General features: G+C 32.0%; 1 protein-coding gene across 1 annotated transcript; it reads left to right on the top strand.

Moving 5' to 3' along the window:
- Window positions 1-8788: 8788 nt before the first annotated feature.
- On the top strand, window positions 8789-10466 carry LOC120163579 (bifunctional dTDP-4-dehydrorhamnose 3,5-epimerase/dTDP-4-dehydrorhamnose reductase). Its single transcript, XM_039173482.1, has 2 exons — window positions 8789-9312; window positions 9729-10466. Exons 1-2 carry the CDS (start codon window positions 8863-8865, stop codon window positions 10182-10184), a joined length of 906 nt encoding a protein of 301 aa, XP_039029413.1. The 5' UTR covers window positions 8789-8862; the 3' UTR covers window positions 10185-10466.
- The last annotated feature ends 6811 nt before the right edge of the window (window positions 10467-17277 follow it).

Genomic DNA, 17277 nt, shown 5'->3' with positions numbered 1-17277 from the left:
TTAATTTGGACCATTGGATCAAAGTGGCAATATTGCATTTTTGGAAAGTTGCTTGGTAAAATTGGAAAAGGGTAAAATATTTTGTTCATCTCTGACTTTGGAAAGATGATAAGGTTATATGGTTTGGTATTATGGTAAATATCAAGTTTAATTAATGGTAAAATTGACATTTCACATTAAATGATTTTTTAATTTAAGCTTAAATAAAGGCTAAATTAACATGAAATTAACCAAAATTTAATGAAACCAAGCCATTTCAGCCAACATTTCGTTCTCCTTCATACCTAGGTAAGCAAAATTTTATTTTTAATTTTTTTAGCAATTTTCTTTGGATTTTGGATCATCCCGTGAAATAGAAAATTGTTCTATTCGAAAAACGCTATCATTTGGTACCATTATTGCTTGCTAATTTGATTTGTGTTCAAAGATCTCATATTCTAGGGTTTTTGTTCACACTAGGGTTTATGGAATAGATAAAGGATTTCGATGTTATTGAGGTTGTAGAATCATTTCCAAGCATGATTGATGATTAAAATCACTTGTATATGATCATATGAACATATAAAGTTGCAGCCTAACCCTAATATTGGGATACAGGTGTATTTTGATAACTTAAGTTAGGGTTTTGATTGTAGAGATTTTATAAGGTTGAAAAATCGAGTAAAATATGAAAACCCAAATCTTAAACATACAAAACATCGCCTTGACTATAGAGGATGAGAAAAATTATGTAGGGATTGGAAATAATGAAGTATTCTGCAAGCCTTAGGAAAATTTGAGGACCATTCTATAATTTTTGAAAAGTTGGGGGGATCAAATCGGCAATTTTGGAAAATTTGTGGATTGTTGTGTAATTATTCAATAGTTGAGGTACTATGCTGTAAATTAATGTTTGAGAGTTGAAATTTATGTTAGAATGTGAAATTGGATTATTTTAGGAGGTTGGTAAAAGTTGAGGCTTAAATCACAAGTATGGAAAAGTTGGGAACTTAAGTGAAAATGTTAAGTGAAATTTGGATAAAAAAGGGACTTGAATGGTCAATTTTAAAGTGTTATGGTTAAAAATTATGTTGTGACATGGAATTAGTACTGAATAAGCATCGGGAAATTTGTTAGGAATTTATTTTCCAAAGTATGCCTATGTCAGTAAGATTCTAACATTTGATTTGAATTTGTATATGTTTCGTAATGATGTTAATTTATATTGAGTGCTTGAAATTAAGATCAAATTTTAGTAAAGCTAAGGAGAATCTTAAGGATGGAATGTGAAATCCTAAGGGAAGTTTGCAAGCTAAGGACACCATGTGAGTGTAAATTTAATTTGTATTTATGTTATCGAACAAACATTGGCTTGCGATAAACCAATGAAAGCTACTCTGGTAAGGTGTGACTCCTAAAATGTTATGTGATTTGTGATGCATTCATATATGTGCATTTGGTGAGTTAATAGAATTAGTGAACAAGTTGAAAATGCAAATTGGTGAAATCTGTTTACAATTTATGTTTTGGACAGCAAGTTTAGAAAATCACTATAAATTATAAAAAAATGATTAGAGAATGATTTTTATACCTTTGGATTCTTATATCATTTTAGTTTTGTTTAGAACAAACTGAAATTAATTTCGAGGTGTGTACAAAAAGATATGAATTTTTAACCGATGATGGGTAAAAAAATGGGGCAGCAGATTCTGCTCAAAACATATTTTGTCGGCCAACTTTGAAAAATCACCATAAATTGTATAATTGAACTATAAGGAGTTACTTACATGGATAGATTTTTATTTAAGTCTAATTTCAAGTGGTATAAATGGAATATTTTTGAGTGTGTATATTAATATATAATAATATTTCTTTAAAGGTAGTACAAACTGTCAGAATATGAAATTACAACAAATTTTGAGATTTAACCAAATTAGACGTAAAGGATCAAGTTAAAGCTTAGTGAGGCTTATATTTTGACTTGTATATAATGTAAAAAATGAGTGAAATGCATGCATAACATTATACACAGATGTTTTATACATCATCGAGTACACATGTGATGAATCTACTTTATTTATGTTGGCATGATATTTATGTCATTCATTATATATTTGACATATTCTAAATATGTCAAAGAATTGAATATAAAATGCATTGACCACTGATCGTTACATATGATGTTTAACATGAATATATACTATATTTACCATGAATGTTATGTCGGGTATGAACTACCCAATGTTAAATTATGACAATATACTTTGTCATGGATGGATCAAATAAAATAGACTATATACCCAAGTAAGTCATCGAGGGACAGGGTATAACTGGCATGCCATAGAGTCCAGTAGCTGCAGGTTTGGTTCAGCACTATAGTGTGTAAGGACACTTAGTGCAGGTGGTGGGCACGACCTTATGTGCCTTATTCGGATCAACACTAGAGTGTAAACTTAGTGCATGAGGTGGGCACGACCTTATGTGTCATATCCGGATTAGCACTAGAGTGTAAACTTAGTGCAGGTGGTGGGCACCACTTTATATGTCATAGCACTACGGTGCAGATATTTGACTCGAATACCTAGGGTCCTCAGGGTTTAAATTGGGCTATGGTTTATTGGTTAATAAATGATAAACAGGTGAATAAGCTTATGAGCTTATGAAATACATGACAAGTATATTGGTAAGAAATTTATATGTGATTTGTATCATGTTCATATTAGTAGCATGACTGGAAATACATGTAAAATGATCATAATGCATTGAATATTATTATTGTTTACATTTATGTGTTGCATTGCCTTGAAAATATTTCTATTGATTGCCTCACTAAGTGTACTTAGCGTGTGATGATTTTCGCGTGTAGGAGAAAGGAAGAAAATGAGTAAGGAGCTGAGCTTGGCATCAATCACCAAGGAAACATTTTACAGGTAACAATGATGACATTCTACTGTGTTCTAAAAGTTCTAGTTGGCATGTATATGAGAATGAAATGTCTGCAATTTCTAAATTATAGTTAGTATTAAATATAATTAATAGTATGAATAAATATTATCATATTAAACTGTGCTTAAAAAATTAATTTGGGTTTTAAATCAAACGTGTTAGATAGTTTTATTTATTTTATGAAACATAACAGAATTGTCTATCACTGGTTGAGAATGGTTTTGAATTGGTAACCAAAAATATTATATTACGATTTTTCTCTGAATAATTATTTTATATTCATTGTTCAAGTTATGAAACTGGTGATGTTTGAATGAAACCAACATTTTACTTAGTTCAATTAAAGAAATGTTATGAATTTTTGATGTGGCATCTATAACTCATATTGATTCGCGTATACGAGTTATGGGTGTTACATTTACCATGGTTTTCCTTTACGATTTTTAGTTGTAGAGGATGAATGGGTGAGCAAGGCTAACCCATCGATAGAGACGACAACATCAAGCATCAGTGCCTGCCCATTTTCTTCCCTGTAAACGTCAAAGAACACTTCACGAATGGAAGGATGAGGCTTAATTGCAAGAATCCTGCCTCGAACAACATCCATTTCATTGTTTAATCCATTGAAAATTGAAATACCCTTTGTTGAGAAATGATTGTTTTGTAAATAGCTGCATCATTCGAAGTTTCTCAATCACGAGCATCATAAAGATCAATCTGCTACCAGAGGTGAGTGAGAGTATTATAATAAAGAGTAACATTCATTGCTTTTTTTTTAGATTCGTAACCTTGCTTTCAATCCCAAAAATTTCAGAAACATTATCTGAACTAGAATAGCTTTCTCGTACTGCACATCAAATGTCATATGCAGTAGAATAAAGGAGAAGATTCTCTCAGGTGCCATGGAATTGATCAGACATGACATGACCATTCCATTTTTACGTACCCATTTTTCATAGCTAGGTGAAATGGTGGAGCGTTGTTTAATCTCACTCGAAAAGTAACCTAGCTTCTCTTTTCCAGTAATAAATTTTTTTTTTACAGAATGTGGCCATTGAAGGTAATTATGGTCCAACAACTTTAGACATGTAACAACTGAATTCAATGATTAAGAAGCATCATCAGAACCAAAAAGTAGATTCTGTGATTTAGTGGAATCATTTAAAGATAAATTTATCATCGCTAGATTTTGGAAATGGAAACCTAAGTTGATAGCATGTGTGTTGAAGAATCGGGTAAAGAAAAACAAAAGAACACAAGAATTTTAAAGAGGTTCGACAATGTCCTTACGTCCTCGGTGCATAGGCGGTGCTAGAAGTTTTATTCAATATCTCATAGGTTTATGTTACATCTCTATTTATAATAGATAAACCTGATACATAATTACAAAATTAAAGTTTGTTTTATGAGTCATACCTAACAATGTGGAAACTAAAAAACAAGTTTGTTTTATAGTGTTTCTTCCTTTCATTAAAGTTTACAGAGTTGGTCTTTTATAGACTTCAGTCTAGAGTTTTACCATGCTAAGAAACCTAACAACTATACAAAACATTTGAAATTTAAATTAGAGTTAAAATTAATACAACTTACACTAACTAAGAAAAATTACAAATAACAATCTGCCCAAGTAAATCTACAATTCACACCTCTAAATTCTTAGCCCTAAATTTAGTGTGAACAATGTAAGATTCATATATTCAGGGGGATGACTGCTTTTACGCTTGGTGAATAATGGGCAGAAACAACTTAAATTGGGGACAGCTTCTAAATTTAATGGTGAACAGTGGGTGTTTCATAATGGAAAGGAATGGGATGAGGTGGGAGAATTTGTGCCTGGAAGGGAAAGAGACGGTGGAGTTAAAAAATATATTTTTTAAAATAATATTTTTTATTTTAAAAAAATAAAAATATAAACACAACACATTAGATAACAACTTTTTAACGGTAATTAACATATTAAGTATTGACATGATAACATTTATAACATTAAAGATCTACATTGACCGAAAAAAATAGACACCTAAATGAGAAAAACGATATAATTTGAATAATTTTTTTATACTAAGCCTAAATAAAATCATAATCGATTTGCATGAAGGATTTAAATAGAATTTTTTAGTTATTCTACTTAAAGATTATAAATAATTATAAATTAAAAGTTAAAAAGATATAATAAAAAATATTTATATTTATTTTTTTAAATGAATCCTTAATATTTTCAGGAAAAATAAAAAAAATATTATCTCAATATTTTGAATTTTATTAAAAATAGACACCGATTGTTAAATGTTGTTAAGATAATAATATAATACGTTAAATTAATAAGAAATATCTTATTTTTAAAATATTTTCTCAATATTATGACATTCTTAAGTAAAATTTTATTTTGATATTTTTCTCAAAATTTTTAAGCGATAATTTTAAAATGAAATTACAAATTTTAGAATTTTTAAAAACATATGAATCTTTTACGAAATTTTTTTCACCCCAATGCTTTAAGCGAGGAAGGAAGCCGTACGGACGGTGTTGTGAAATGCGGGTCGCAAGAGAAGTCGGCAGGTGCTTATGATGAATAAGGTTTCGGAACCTACTGATAATCTCCAAATTTCCTTTTAGATCCAAAGATTCAAAATCAATAAATAAAACGCCATGCACTTACACTACACCCAACGGCCGAATCATCATGAAACACGTGTCAGTTTGACCATGTGATGTCTTCATACTTTCGTAGACTACTGAAAAAGAATAGTAAATAGGAGACACCAAACCGACACACCCAAAATCAATTCAGTGTTCCAAGAGATAAGATCTGCTCAAGAAAACCCATAATTTTTCAGTTTTATCAATAAAAAACGACTATAAATACTAAATTACTATTAGTTAAATAATCATAATATTTTATCAATTAAATTTATGATGCATTAACAAGTAACGTTTACTTTAATTCACATTAATATTAATTTTTAGATTTGGTCTCGAATTGTTCGTCTAGTTCAGTTGATAGAGCGCAAAGCTCTTAACCTTGTGGTCGTGTGATCGAGTCCCATGGTGGACAATTTATAATTTTGACTAGCAGAGGTATCCCATGGAAGCTGCTCTCAACCTGGCGTTAGGGGCAGCCTACTATCCTACCTCCACCTTACCTCATTACATATGAGAATAGGTCAGCTTTTAGATTTGGTCCCAAACAGTTTTTATTCCTCTCTTATTAAAATCATAATGATGACATTTAAGAATTATACAACTTACGTCCTCCCTGACCTCATATACTTGGGAGTAAATTATATCATGTTCTTTTTTATATGACAAGTTGAAATCCAATACTTAACCATCAAATTAGGTTAGAAATTTGTTATAAAATTAATAAAAATAAGTTTTTATTTTCTTTTTTGGTTGCCCTCTCGGTTTCCAAGGTTTCTCCTTAACTAATTTGGACAGACCCAAGTCGCACACCTGGATTTAAGAGGTAAGTCTCCTAGCGGGATTTTCTACATACACAATGACTTGAACCTGTGATCTCTAGGAACAACAATGATTCCTTCAATCACTGAGATAAATTGGTTCGTGCAACACCATCTTTTTTAAAATAATGAGAATTGAATTTCATTAATAATAAGGAATCAAAATTACAACACACCAAAATATAGAGAAAAATTGGAGATAATAGTCAATTTTTTTTTCATACAAACATGAAATATTAAACCTAAAATATGAAGAAAAAACTAAAATCTTTAATTGAGAATGATGACTAACATCAAAACAACCCAACAACCTTCATAAAAATTCTTTATCTCTATCAGATGAGACGCTTTATAAAGTGATAAAAGAATGGTGAGCGAACTAAACAATCTAACAGGTTGTTTCGCTACACAATTCTGATTATATCGGCAACAACCTTTTACCAAAGAAGGGATTTGATTATACTTGATCACAGATAAACCAATCAAAAAATAAATGGCGTGATGGTTTTTGTTCGAGTTCAAAACTACCACAAATGTATGTGAAAAACATACCAAAAACCATAAGAATCGAGCCATAAGAACAGAGAAAACACGTATCACAAGAGCATAAAAAATGTGTCACAAGAACATCGATTCTTATTTAAAATTAAAAATAATAAAGAAAAAGAATAAAATACAAAATATAATATAAAAATAATGTAATAATCACTATATTAAACTCATGAAAATATAATATATTTTCCCTTATATTTAATCAATTTTCGTAAAGAAAATATAAATAAAATTGTCAAGAAAAAACTTTTCCTTTTAAAATTTTTAATAATATAACATTTAAAAAAAAATCTAAATCTAAACTCACTTATCCATTTAAACTATAATGTTTGAACTAAAATTATCAAGAGATAATAAAATTCTCTCAAAAAATTCTAATAACATGGCATTTGAGTGCCAACCATTGAGGATTTATTATTTTATATTATGAACTCAAATATTATTTAGTTTCTTTTTAGTTAAAATAAATCAATAAATAGTTACGAAAGTGGTCTAAAGGAGTCATACCTATGAAAGTATGAATTCAATATGTTATTCTCATACTAATTGATCAATAAAGATTCATTGAGGATTCAAATATTATTTGGTTTCTTTTGTATTCAGGTTGAGTCTTTTTTTTTAGATAGGATTATAATTTTTTTTCTGAAATGAAATGAGAGCCTCGTAAAAAACCCATCGTAACTTAATCGAACTTAATCAATTAAGCCAACGGAATGGAGGAAAAGTGCTCGAATTTTTATTCATATCTTTACGAAACATTGTATCGGTACAAACCGCACCCGAACCGGACCTAAAACCAACAAAGAACAATTCCAAAAAAAAAAGGTTGTAAAGAGAGAATTTTCTCCGACTTCTCTCTAACTTCTTCATACCGGGAAAAGTTTTCCTTTTGGAAAATCACTAGGGTTGCATAGATGGTAATGGTTGGTTTAAGGTCAAGACTAGATCTATTTCTAGATCGTATGTCTCAAATCGGTCTTCTTTTTTTTTTAAAAAAAAAATCCAAATCTCCAAAATTTGCTTCTTGGTTCATCCTTCTTTCGAGAGTCATGTGACTAAAATATTTTTTTTATAAAATATTAAAAATTAAAAATATCATTAGACCCAACAAATTACGTTTTCACTTTAGTTGCACCAAATATTAGTGTGACAGAACAAAATGGAGCATCGGAAAGGTTTAGCCTCCCCAGATATTTTAATCCAGTTAGAATCTTGATTTTTATAAATTTAAATGTTAGATAAGTCAATCTATAAAATTTTAAATTAAATTTAAATATTTAATAAACACTTTTTTGAATTTATGCAATTTGGCATCTCCAAATGTTTTATACTAGTTCCTTCTCTTATATGTATTATCAAGTTAGACCTATTCATAACATTTGTAATAGTAGAGAGGTATTTACCCAAATTTCAACAAAGTTAAGTGACTAAAACATAATTAGACAAATATTTATTTTTATATGAAAATAATAATGGCATTGTTATTTCTCTCTATATATGGGTTTTCTTGCCCAAATAGATTTGGAAAAAAAAAATTCTTGTATAAAGTTCTCACTAAATTATTTTTTTGAATTACAGTGTTCTCTACAATCTCAAGATAAAGACGTATGATAATTTATACGATTTCTTTTTTTTCTTGGAAGACGAATTATAATTAATGTATTTTAACTTTGTAGGGCAAAAAAAAAAAAGAAAAGAATTGGATGAAGATGCGAGATAATCTTGAGATCTTTTCTAAATTAATGTTCAAAGCATCCTAATTTGAGAAATAATTACTTGAATAGATTATTTGGAGAAATTTTTTTTTACAACGCATTATCCCAACCATTTGCCCCTATATATATGTGAGGTGCTCAATCCCTGAAATTCAAACCCTGCATTTCTCTTTTAGAAACCCACAAATAATACTAATAATAAATAAGTGATGGGGTTTCCGGCTAATGGCTCTTCGGAGAAACCATTGAAGTTTCTGATCTACGGTCGAACCGGTTGGATCGGCGGCTTATTAGGTAAACTCTGCGAATCCAAGGGAATCGACTACGTGTACGGTTCAGGCCGTTTGGAGAACCGGATTTCTCTTGAGTCGGACATAGCCTCCGTGAATCCGACCCATGTTTTCAATGCTGCCGGTGTCACCGGCCGTCCGAACGTCGATTGGTGCGAATCCCATAAGGCCGAGACCATCAGAACCAATGTGGTCGGAACTCTTACCCTTGCCGACGTTTGCAGAGAAAAAGGCCTCATCTTGATTAACTATGCTACGGGTTGCATCTTTGAGTACGATGAGGCTCATCCGATCGGATCAGGTATCGGGTTTAAGGAAGAGGATACTCCAAATTTCACCGGTTCCTTTTATTCTAAGACCAAAGCCATGGTAAGCAAGCTTCAACAATGTTATTAGATCTAATTATTTGTTAGTTTGATCTGTTTTTTCTCATGTAGATTCCATCGTATTTGTCAATGCCTAGGATTGTTCAGATCTTGTGATTTCAAGGAAATATTGTCGGGTTGTCTATATTAGATAGATTTATGAATTTTCATTGTTTGTCTGAAGGTTTTACATGAGATGAAGTTCTAATCTTTATTGAAAATGTTATTATTTTTCATGTTTTTGAATCCATTGCTTACATCTGTTGGTATTTGATCACACTGGACTTGGGTGTAAATTCTAGTATTTTGGCAAGGATTCATGAATCTGGGTTTGCCTTTCTTTTGTTGTAGTTTAGTACCATCTAGATCTGAAATTGTGCTTTTGTTCTAATAATGGATCTTTGTTGATGACTGAAAAAGGTGGAGGAATTGCTCAAGAATTATGATAATGTGTGTACATTGCGAGTTAGGATGCCTATTTCATCGGATCTAACCAATCCCCGAAACTTCATCACGAAAATTGCCCGATACGATAAGGTGGTTAACATCCCTAACTCGATGACTATCCTTGACGAACTTCTTCCCATTTCCATCGAGATGGGCAAGAGGAACCTGACTGGAATTTGGAACTTCACAAACCCTGGAGTGGTGAGTCACAATGAGATTTTGGAGATGTACAGGAACTACATTGACCCCAGCTTCACCTGGAAGAACTTCAATCTCGAGGAGCAGGCTAAGGTTATCATTGCCCCAAGGAGCAACAACGAGCTCGATGCCAACAAGTTGAAGATGGAATTCCCCGAGCTCCTCTCGATTAAGGAGTCTCTTATCAAGTATGTTTTCGAGCCAAATAAGAAGACCGCCGGAGCTTCTTGAAAGGTGAACCGAGAGAATAGAGACTTGTCTCATGAAGTTTGTCTATAAAGGTGAGCCGATAAACTAGTGGAGCTTGAAGTTCTAAGGTTATGAAATCATCGATTTTCCTTTCTTTTTTCTATTTATGAATTTGGTTCATGTGGGTCGATGTAGATGGTAATAATCTCTGTGATAGGCACACACCTCGTCCCGGATGACACGAAGGATTGTTGGCATTTTGAATTTGAATGTTGTATTCTTATGAACCTTTGAATAATACGAGTTGAAAATGGTTTTATTTAATTATGTAATATGCATTTTGAGATTATATAGGTATGACTCCATCATATTGCCTCATCTTCTCGTTCAGTAGCTATGTTGCATGGGTAAAGCAAGCAACTCAATGTCGAAAACATACGCTCGTTTTAACGAAAATAGTATAAGCTAAAAAACTATATATAAATTTAATACGTGGTTTTATGGTAAATTTATTTATCTTTGTATCCGAGTGAGTAAAACATAGACGAGAAGAAACAACGCCTTTTTTTTTGAAATAGTAGAACACAACGCTTTGATTGAACAAGTTGTGGCCACGAATATTCATTTTGAATTGACATGGATTGAATGTAAAATCAAAAGCAAAGCAAGATTGATGTGTCGGTTGGCATTGTTTACGGAGCAAGCCAACTCTTTTTACAGGTGATGTGACATTAGATTTGTCAATTTTTAGTTGAATACCTCAACAATTTGAGTCTATCCAACTTAAACCCAAAATTAAAATAAACTCAAGATTAAACGGACCCAAATGACTTGAATCAAAAGTGATTCAAATAGGTAATCTGAAGGGAATTTAAGTGAAATTTTTTAAAAACTATAATTTTACTAAAGCAATAAGTTAAACCTAGTTTATTAATGGCTTAATGGTATGTAAGGCCTTCAAATTTCTTTTAAAAAAAATAAAATGAGCCTCGAATTATTTTGCACTTAATGTAGTCATCAACCTTGGCAAAAAAAACCTCAATGTGTCATTTTGACGTTTCTGTCGTTGACTATTATAATACTAAATTGATAGTTCATAGAGTTGATGCGACAATACACGATGCTGACGTAGTGATCCATTGTGATTGATGACGTGATAAATAGACTAAATTAATTTTTTAGTCGAGTTTGAGGGCTAAATTGATATTTTTGAAAGTTTAAGGCTTATTTGATTTTTTAGATACCTTTAATAGAAAAAGATATAAAATAGTTTTCTGCGGTGCTTGTTCTCGAAAGAAATCAGAATGTCTTCAATTGAATCTTCTCATTGTTAACAACTTCAATCTAAGCATAAAAACTTGGAATTAAATGGAAAAGTATCAAATGTGATATCCCAATGATAAAATATCAAGTATAACACAATATATGACATGACATGTTCACAAAGATCTGAAACAAATATTATATATATAGTTTTTAATAATTTATTATTTTATAGTTTGGAATATATTTTTATTTTTTAAAAATTGTAATAGTTTTTTAATATTTTTAATATATATTCATATTTTTAGTAATTTGATTTTTGATTTTTGATATTATTACATTTATATTTTTTGAATATTTTTATATTTTAAATTTAAAATATTAAAAGAAAATCAAATAAACCCTCGAACAGTAAAAAAATTCAATTTAATCCTTGAACTCGATAAAAAACAATATAATTCATCTCTCATATCATCATGCACATAAAACTAATTTTGAAAATATATAAAGCAAATTAGTGCATCTCACAAGATATAAAACTAATTTTATTTAAAATTAAAAAATTTGAAAATGTATAAACAAAATATAAATAAAATTCGTGCATCTCACAACATATAAATCTAATTTTATTTAAAATTAAGAAACTCAACCTTGTCAAATTTATTTCCTTACAAAAAATCTCATCAAATTTAACAGTTAAATGGAAAAAAATATGAAAAGAAAATATAAATAACTTAAATCTAAAATGTTATTATTTAAAATAATTCATATGTGAAGTTAAACTCAAATCATTGAACATAAATGATTATTTCACACCCTAAGATGGGGTTTAAAGTTAAACATTTAAAATGTTGGTGTCTAAATTATAAAAGTGAGGACTAAATTGGATTCAGAATTAAAGCTAGTGTCCATTTTTGAAAACCCTAATTGGTGCAAGGACACACCCTGCAATTTACCCATATACTAAGCTATAAATTCTAAAAGGTCAACTCTGGGTTCATTTTTTTCTTATGTTTTCACGCTGTTTTCCTCACGTTGTCTCGATCTAGTCGAGCCTCACACCACCTTCTACTTTGTTGCAGTTTGCGAGTTGTGAAGAAAAGAACTTTATTCCATGATTTGCAAAACTGGAATTTTTGGTGTAATTGTTGTCACCAGAGGGCATCCCCACACGTCTTCGCTATGCATATAATTTCCAGCAAATTGATCCAATTGGTTTAAGGGGTTAAACCGATTTGACCTAAACTACTAATCTAAACCGGAACCAAACTAATTTAACTCGGAATGATCATTTACTCGTTGATAGTTAACCGTTGACTTTGTTTGAAGATATTATCGCGGCCGTCCTTCGGGTGGGCCTAGAATTGAGCTTTGACTTGAATAATTGGGTTAGAGTCGCTACCGATCACTTTAAAAATATTTAGGTAGATCGGACACCATCTTACCTGATATCCATTTTACCAGAAATGTGTCGGGTTCGGGAGTAGGTTACGGTCAAGGAAGGATTAGCACCCTTGAACCGCCCTTTCGATACCAATTAATTTGTCGGTTATATTTAATTACGAAAATAGAAAATTTAAATTTAAATTTAAAAACCCGATTCGAATTACTTACTTCTGAGCGATTGAAAAAATATCCCTTTAAAAAAGCAAGAAAAGTGTTAGATAAAAAAAAGAGTAACGAGAATAACTAAAATTGAAGGAAAAAAATGAAATAAAGAAAATAAAAGAAAGAAAATAAAAGAAATGAAAATAAAATAAAAAAACAACAAAGAAAACAAAGAAAATGATAATAATATATACAATAAATAAAAAAAAGAATAAAATAAAAATAGATAAAGAAATAAAATAAATATAAAGGGAAATAAAAAAAGAAAAGGGAAAATAAATAAAAGAAAAAGAATGATAGTAATATATATAATAAAATGTATAAGTAAAGCATTTAAAAAATCAAAATAAAATAAACAATAAAAAATACAAAAGGTAAAAAAGGAAAAATTAATAAAAAATAAAACATAAAAAACGTGCATATATGTATAATAATAATAATAAGGGAAAATGTAAAATAAAACTTGAAATTGAGGGCCAATTTACAAAGAATTTGGGGCCAACTTGAATAGAGGGACCAAAACACGATACTGAAGGAAATGGGGAGACCAAAACACAAATTCCCCATTTTCACCTGAAACACGCGAATTTTGAGGTCGGATCGGGTCGTGTGCAGGTCGGGTCGGTGGGTTCTATAAAACCAAAAAAATTCCATAAATCCTTCATTTTCTCACATTTACCCTCTCTCTCTAAGAAAGAGAGAACAACTCTCTCTGCCTTATCTATAGACCGGCGAAAACCTGGCCACCCCTCCGGTGGCCAACCACCGCTCAACAAGCCGCCGACCGCTGCTCCAACCACCGTCTCCAGCGCCCGGACAATCTAAACATTCCCCAAACGCTCGTCTCTACCCCATGAACAATAATTCGAAGCCCAATTCCCCTAAAAGTACCCCAAACGACGCATATCTAAAGAAAACTGTTCGGTTTTCACATTTTCCGACGTGGTTCTCCAATTCTCTGAGGACTTCTTCTCCGAGTGGCTTTTTGTGTTTACGTGGCTACCTTATTTGTGTTTACTTGGGGCTTGGGTTCTTGTGTTTACTGTTTTTTTTTCGTTTTTTGTATCGTGTTGATGGTTCTTTGGTTGTGATGATGTTTCGTGTGTTGTCGTTGGTTTTTTTGTTTGCTGTGGGTTTGCGGCTCTCGATCTCCATTCCCCTGGGTTTTGTTCATCCGTGGTATTTATATAGCCCCATTGGGGTCTGTTTCTGACTATTTCTAGGGTGATCTCGGATATTCTGAGGTTATTTTGTTGTGAACTGTTTGTGGTTGACCGACCATCCCGGGATGGGTCAGCCCGGATATCTTGGCCAATCGTTTCGTGCGACTCTGTTGGCTCCCCCTATGTGACACCCTTGACTTGCATGACTAGGGTTTTGTAAACCCTAAACTACACTGGACTGGGTCAGGCCCCTGTTCTGGACCTGAATTATAACTTGGGTTGCCCCTTGGACTTGTTTGAACACCGAATGGACCTAAAACGAGATAAATAAAAAGAAAGATAAAACAATAAATAACAAATAACAAATAAATAAAAAATAAATAAAAAATAAAAAAATTAAAAAAAAATTTAAAATTATATTTTATATATGATTTTAAAAATGCTTTTCAAAACCATATAATATATTTTCAAAAACTATTTTAAAACTATATATATTTTCCAAAATGTTTTTTAAAAATATATATAAGTTTTCAAAAATGTTTTTAAAAAACTATATAATATATAAATGTTTTCAAAACTATATATTATATATATTTTCTAAAATGTTTTAAAAACTATATTATATAGTTTTCAAAAGTGTTTTAAAAATTATATATTATATACATTTTCAAAATGTTTTTAAAAATATATATATACTTATTTTCAAAACTGTTTGCAAACTATATATATATATATATATATATATATATATATATATATATATATGTATGTATAAAATAAAATAAAAAAATATGGACGAAAATAAGTGTCTACAGCTGCCTCTCTTTGTTCTTTTTCGTGGAACGAAAAATAGGACAAAGATAAAAAGACACAAATTTCCGTTCGGTGGAGTTGAAAAATTGACTCTGAAAGAATAACTCCTTGTCAATTTGAGTTGCGGATGACTCATTTGTTGCGAAGTCGAGTCTGTTTTGAAACGATGTGAAATTGAAGCTGTAGTTTGGAATCTGAATCGGAATGTGACTTCCCGTTGCCAAATTGTAGCCAACTTTCGGTATTCTTCTTGATTTAGAGACCTTGGTTTTAAAAATTCGACTGTACAATAGTTCATTGACTCCGCCGTGTGGTTGATGGGCCCTTGGAATCGAACTCAGAAATCCTTGTCGACATATAGCTTTTCTCGACTTAAGTTATGCTGCCGAAAAATGGTTTCTTGTCACTAAGACACGGATAACCCAGGTCTTCTTCTCAACTTGAAAACCTCGACCGCAACTGGAAAGTAGTATGATTGATGTGTCATCGAGATGAATGGAATCAAACTCGATAACTTTGTTGACAGATATCCCTTCATGCCTTGAGCTATACTGTAAATTTGATGTCTTTGAGCTGAATATAATCGAACTCGAAGGTCTTTTGTTGGCAGATAGCCCTTCTCGCCTTGAGCTATGCTGTAAATGATGTGCCTCTGAGTGTAATCGAACTTGAAGGTCTTGGTTAACAGATAACCCTTCTAGCCTTGAGTTATGTTGTAAATGATGTGCCCTTGAGCTGAGTGTAATATAACTCGAAGGTCTTTGGTTGGCAGATAGCCCTTATCGACTTAATCTATACTGCAAATGATGTGTCTTTGAGCTGAGTGTAATCTAACTCGAAGGCCTTTGTTGACATATAATCCTTTTAGCCTTGAGTTATGTTGTAAATGATGTGCCTTGGAGCTGAGCGTAGTCGAACTCGAAGGTCTTTTGTTGGAAAATAACCCTTCTATCCTTGAGTTATGTTGCAAATGATGTGCCTTGGAGCTGAGCGTAGTCGAACTCGAAGGTCTTTTGTTGGAAGATAGCCCTTCTCGCCTTGAGCTATGGTGTAAATGATGTACCTTGGATCTGCGCGTAGTCGAACTCGAAGGTCTTTTATTGGCAAATAGCCCTTCTTGCCTTGAGCTATGTTGCAAATGATGTGCCTTGGAGCTGAGCGTAGTCGAACTCGAAGGTCTTTTGTTGGTAGATAGCCTTTCTCACCTTGAGCTATGCTGCAAATGATGTGCCTTGGAGCTGAGCGTAGTCGAACTCGAAGGTCTTTTTGTAGATGATCGTTTTTGTCCGGGGCTAGATCGGAGAAGACCCGAAGTAATGACAGACTTAAAGAAGAGCCCAACTAGGTTGAGGCCCAATTCAAGTCCAATGGTCCTCAGCAGAGTGAACTCTAGTCCACGTGAAACCTGGAAAGTAAAATGGTTATAGGAAGTTAATAAATGTGAGAAGGGAGTTAACAAAAGAGGGGTCTATTATCATGGGTAGAGAGAAATGAGGAAGTTATGGGAACAGATAAGAAAACTGAAAAGAGGTTCAGTTTTTATTGGGAATTAACCATAAAAAACTATCAGAGATCACGAGGGGAACTAGAAGGAAAAACAAACACAGAGGAGAGTAAGCCATTATATGACAGAGAGGACATTTTTCGAAGAGGAGGAACACATCAGCAAATCCAAGGTTGGGAGCATCATTTTAAAGCCGCAAAATTCCAGGTTTCTCATACAATTAGTTCCATTTTCTTCCATCTCACTGCCGGTCATATGCTTTCTCAAATTCATGGTGTTTTAGAGACTACAATTCTATGAGGGGTTGCACTTATGTGCACTAGCTTTCTTTATTTGATTTTATTGGTCAAATTGTGATATTAGCCTCTCTAATATATGTGTGTTGGGCTATGAATGGTTGAAAAGGGTACAGTTGGTGAGCCATGAACGCTCGCAAAAACAATTCATTGTACTGTATTCTCATTAACTCTTTATGGTGACCACTCTATATTGTTATTGTTTTAATTGTTTAATACACCTTAGAATTAACAATGTGGAGTAAGCAAAACGATGCTTTTAGTATTTTACTGCAGATACGAAAGCTTTGACCAATATATCCGTTGGTGTTATGAAGTTTCGAATGTATGGGTGACTAGAAATAGTTGGGTGGTCGGAGTAGTGGTTCTGGTTATGAGATGTGGCTGAGATAGTTTCAGTTTAAGTTAGGTTTAATATTTGAAGTAGTATATATTACAACTCTAGGGTAAATTATAGTTTAGTCCTCATAGGTTTAGCGTTACTTTGC

This window comes from Hibiscus syriacus, unplaced genomic scaffold (assembly GCF_006381635.1).
Source record: "Hibiscus syriacus cultivar Baekdansim isolate YM2019G1 unplaced genomic scaffold, ASM638163v2 tig00111463_pilon, whole genome shotgun sequence".
Lineage (NCBI taxonomy): Eukaryota > Viridiplantae > Streptophyta > Magnoliopsida > Malvales > Malvaceae > Hibiscus > Hibiscus syriacus.
Note: the sequence above shows the minus strand (reverse complement) of the source record. Positions and strands in the feature narration are given on the sequence as shown.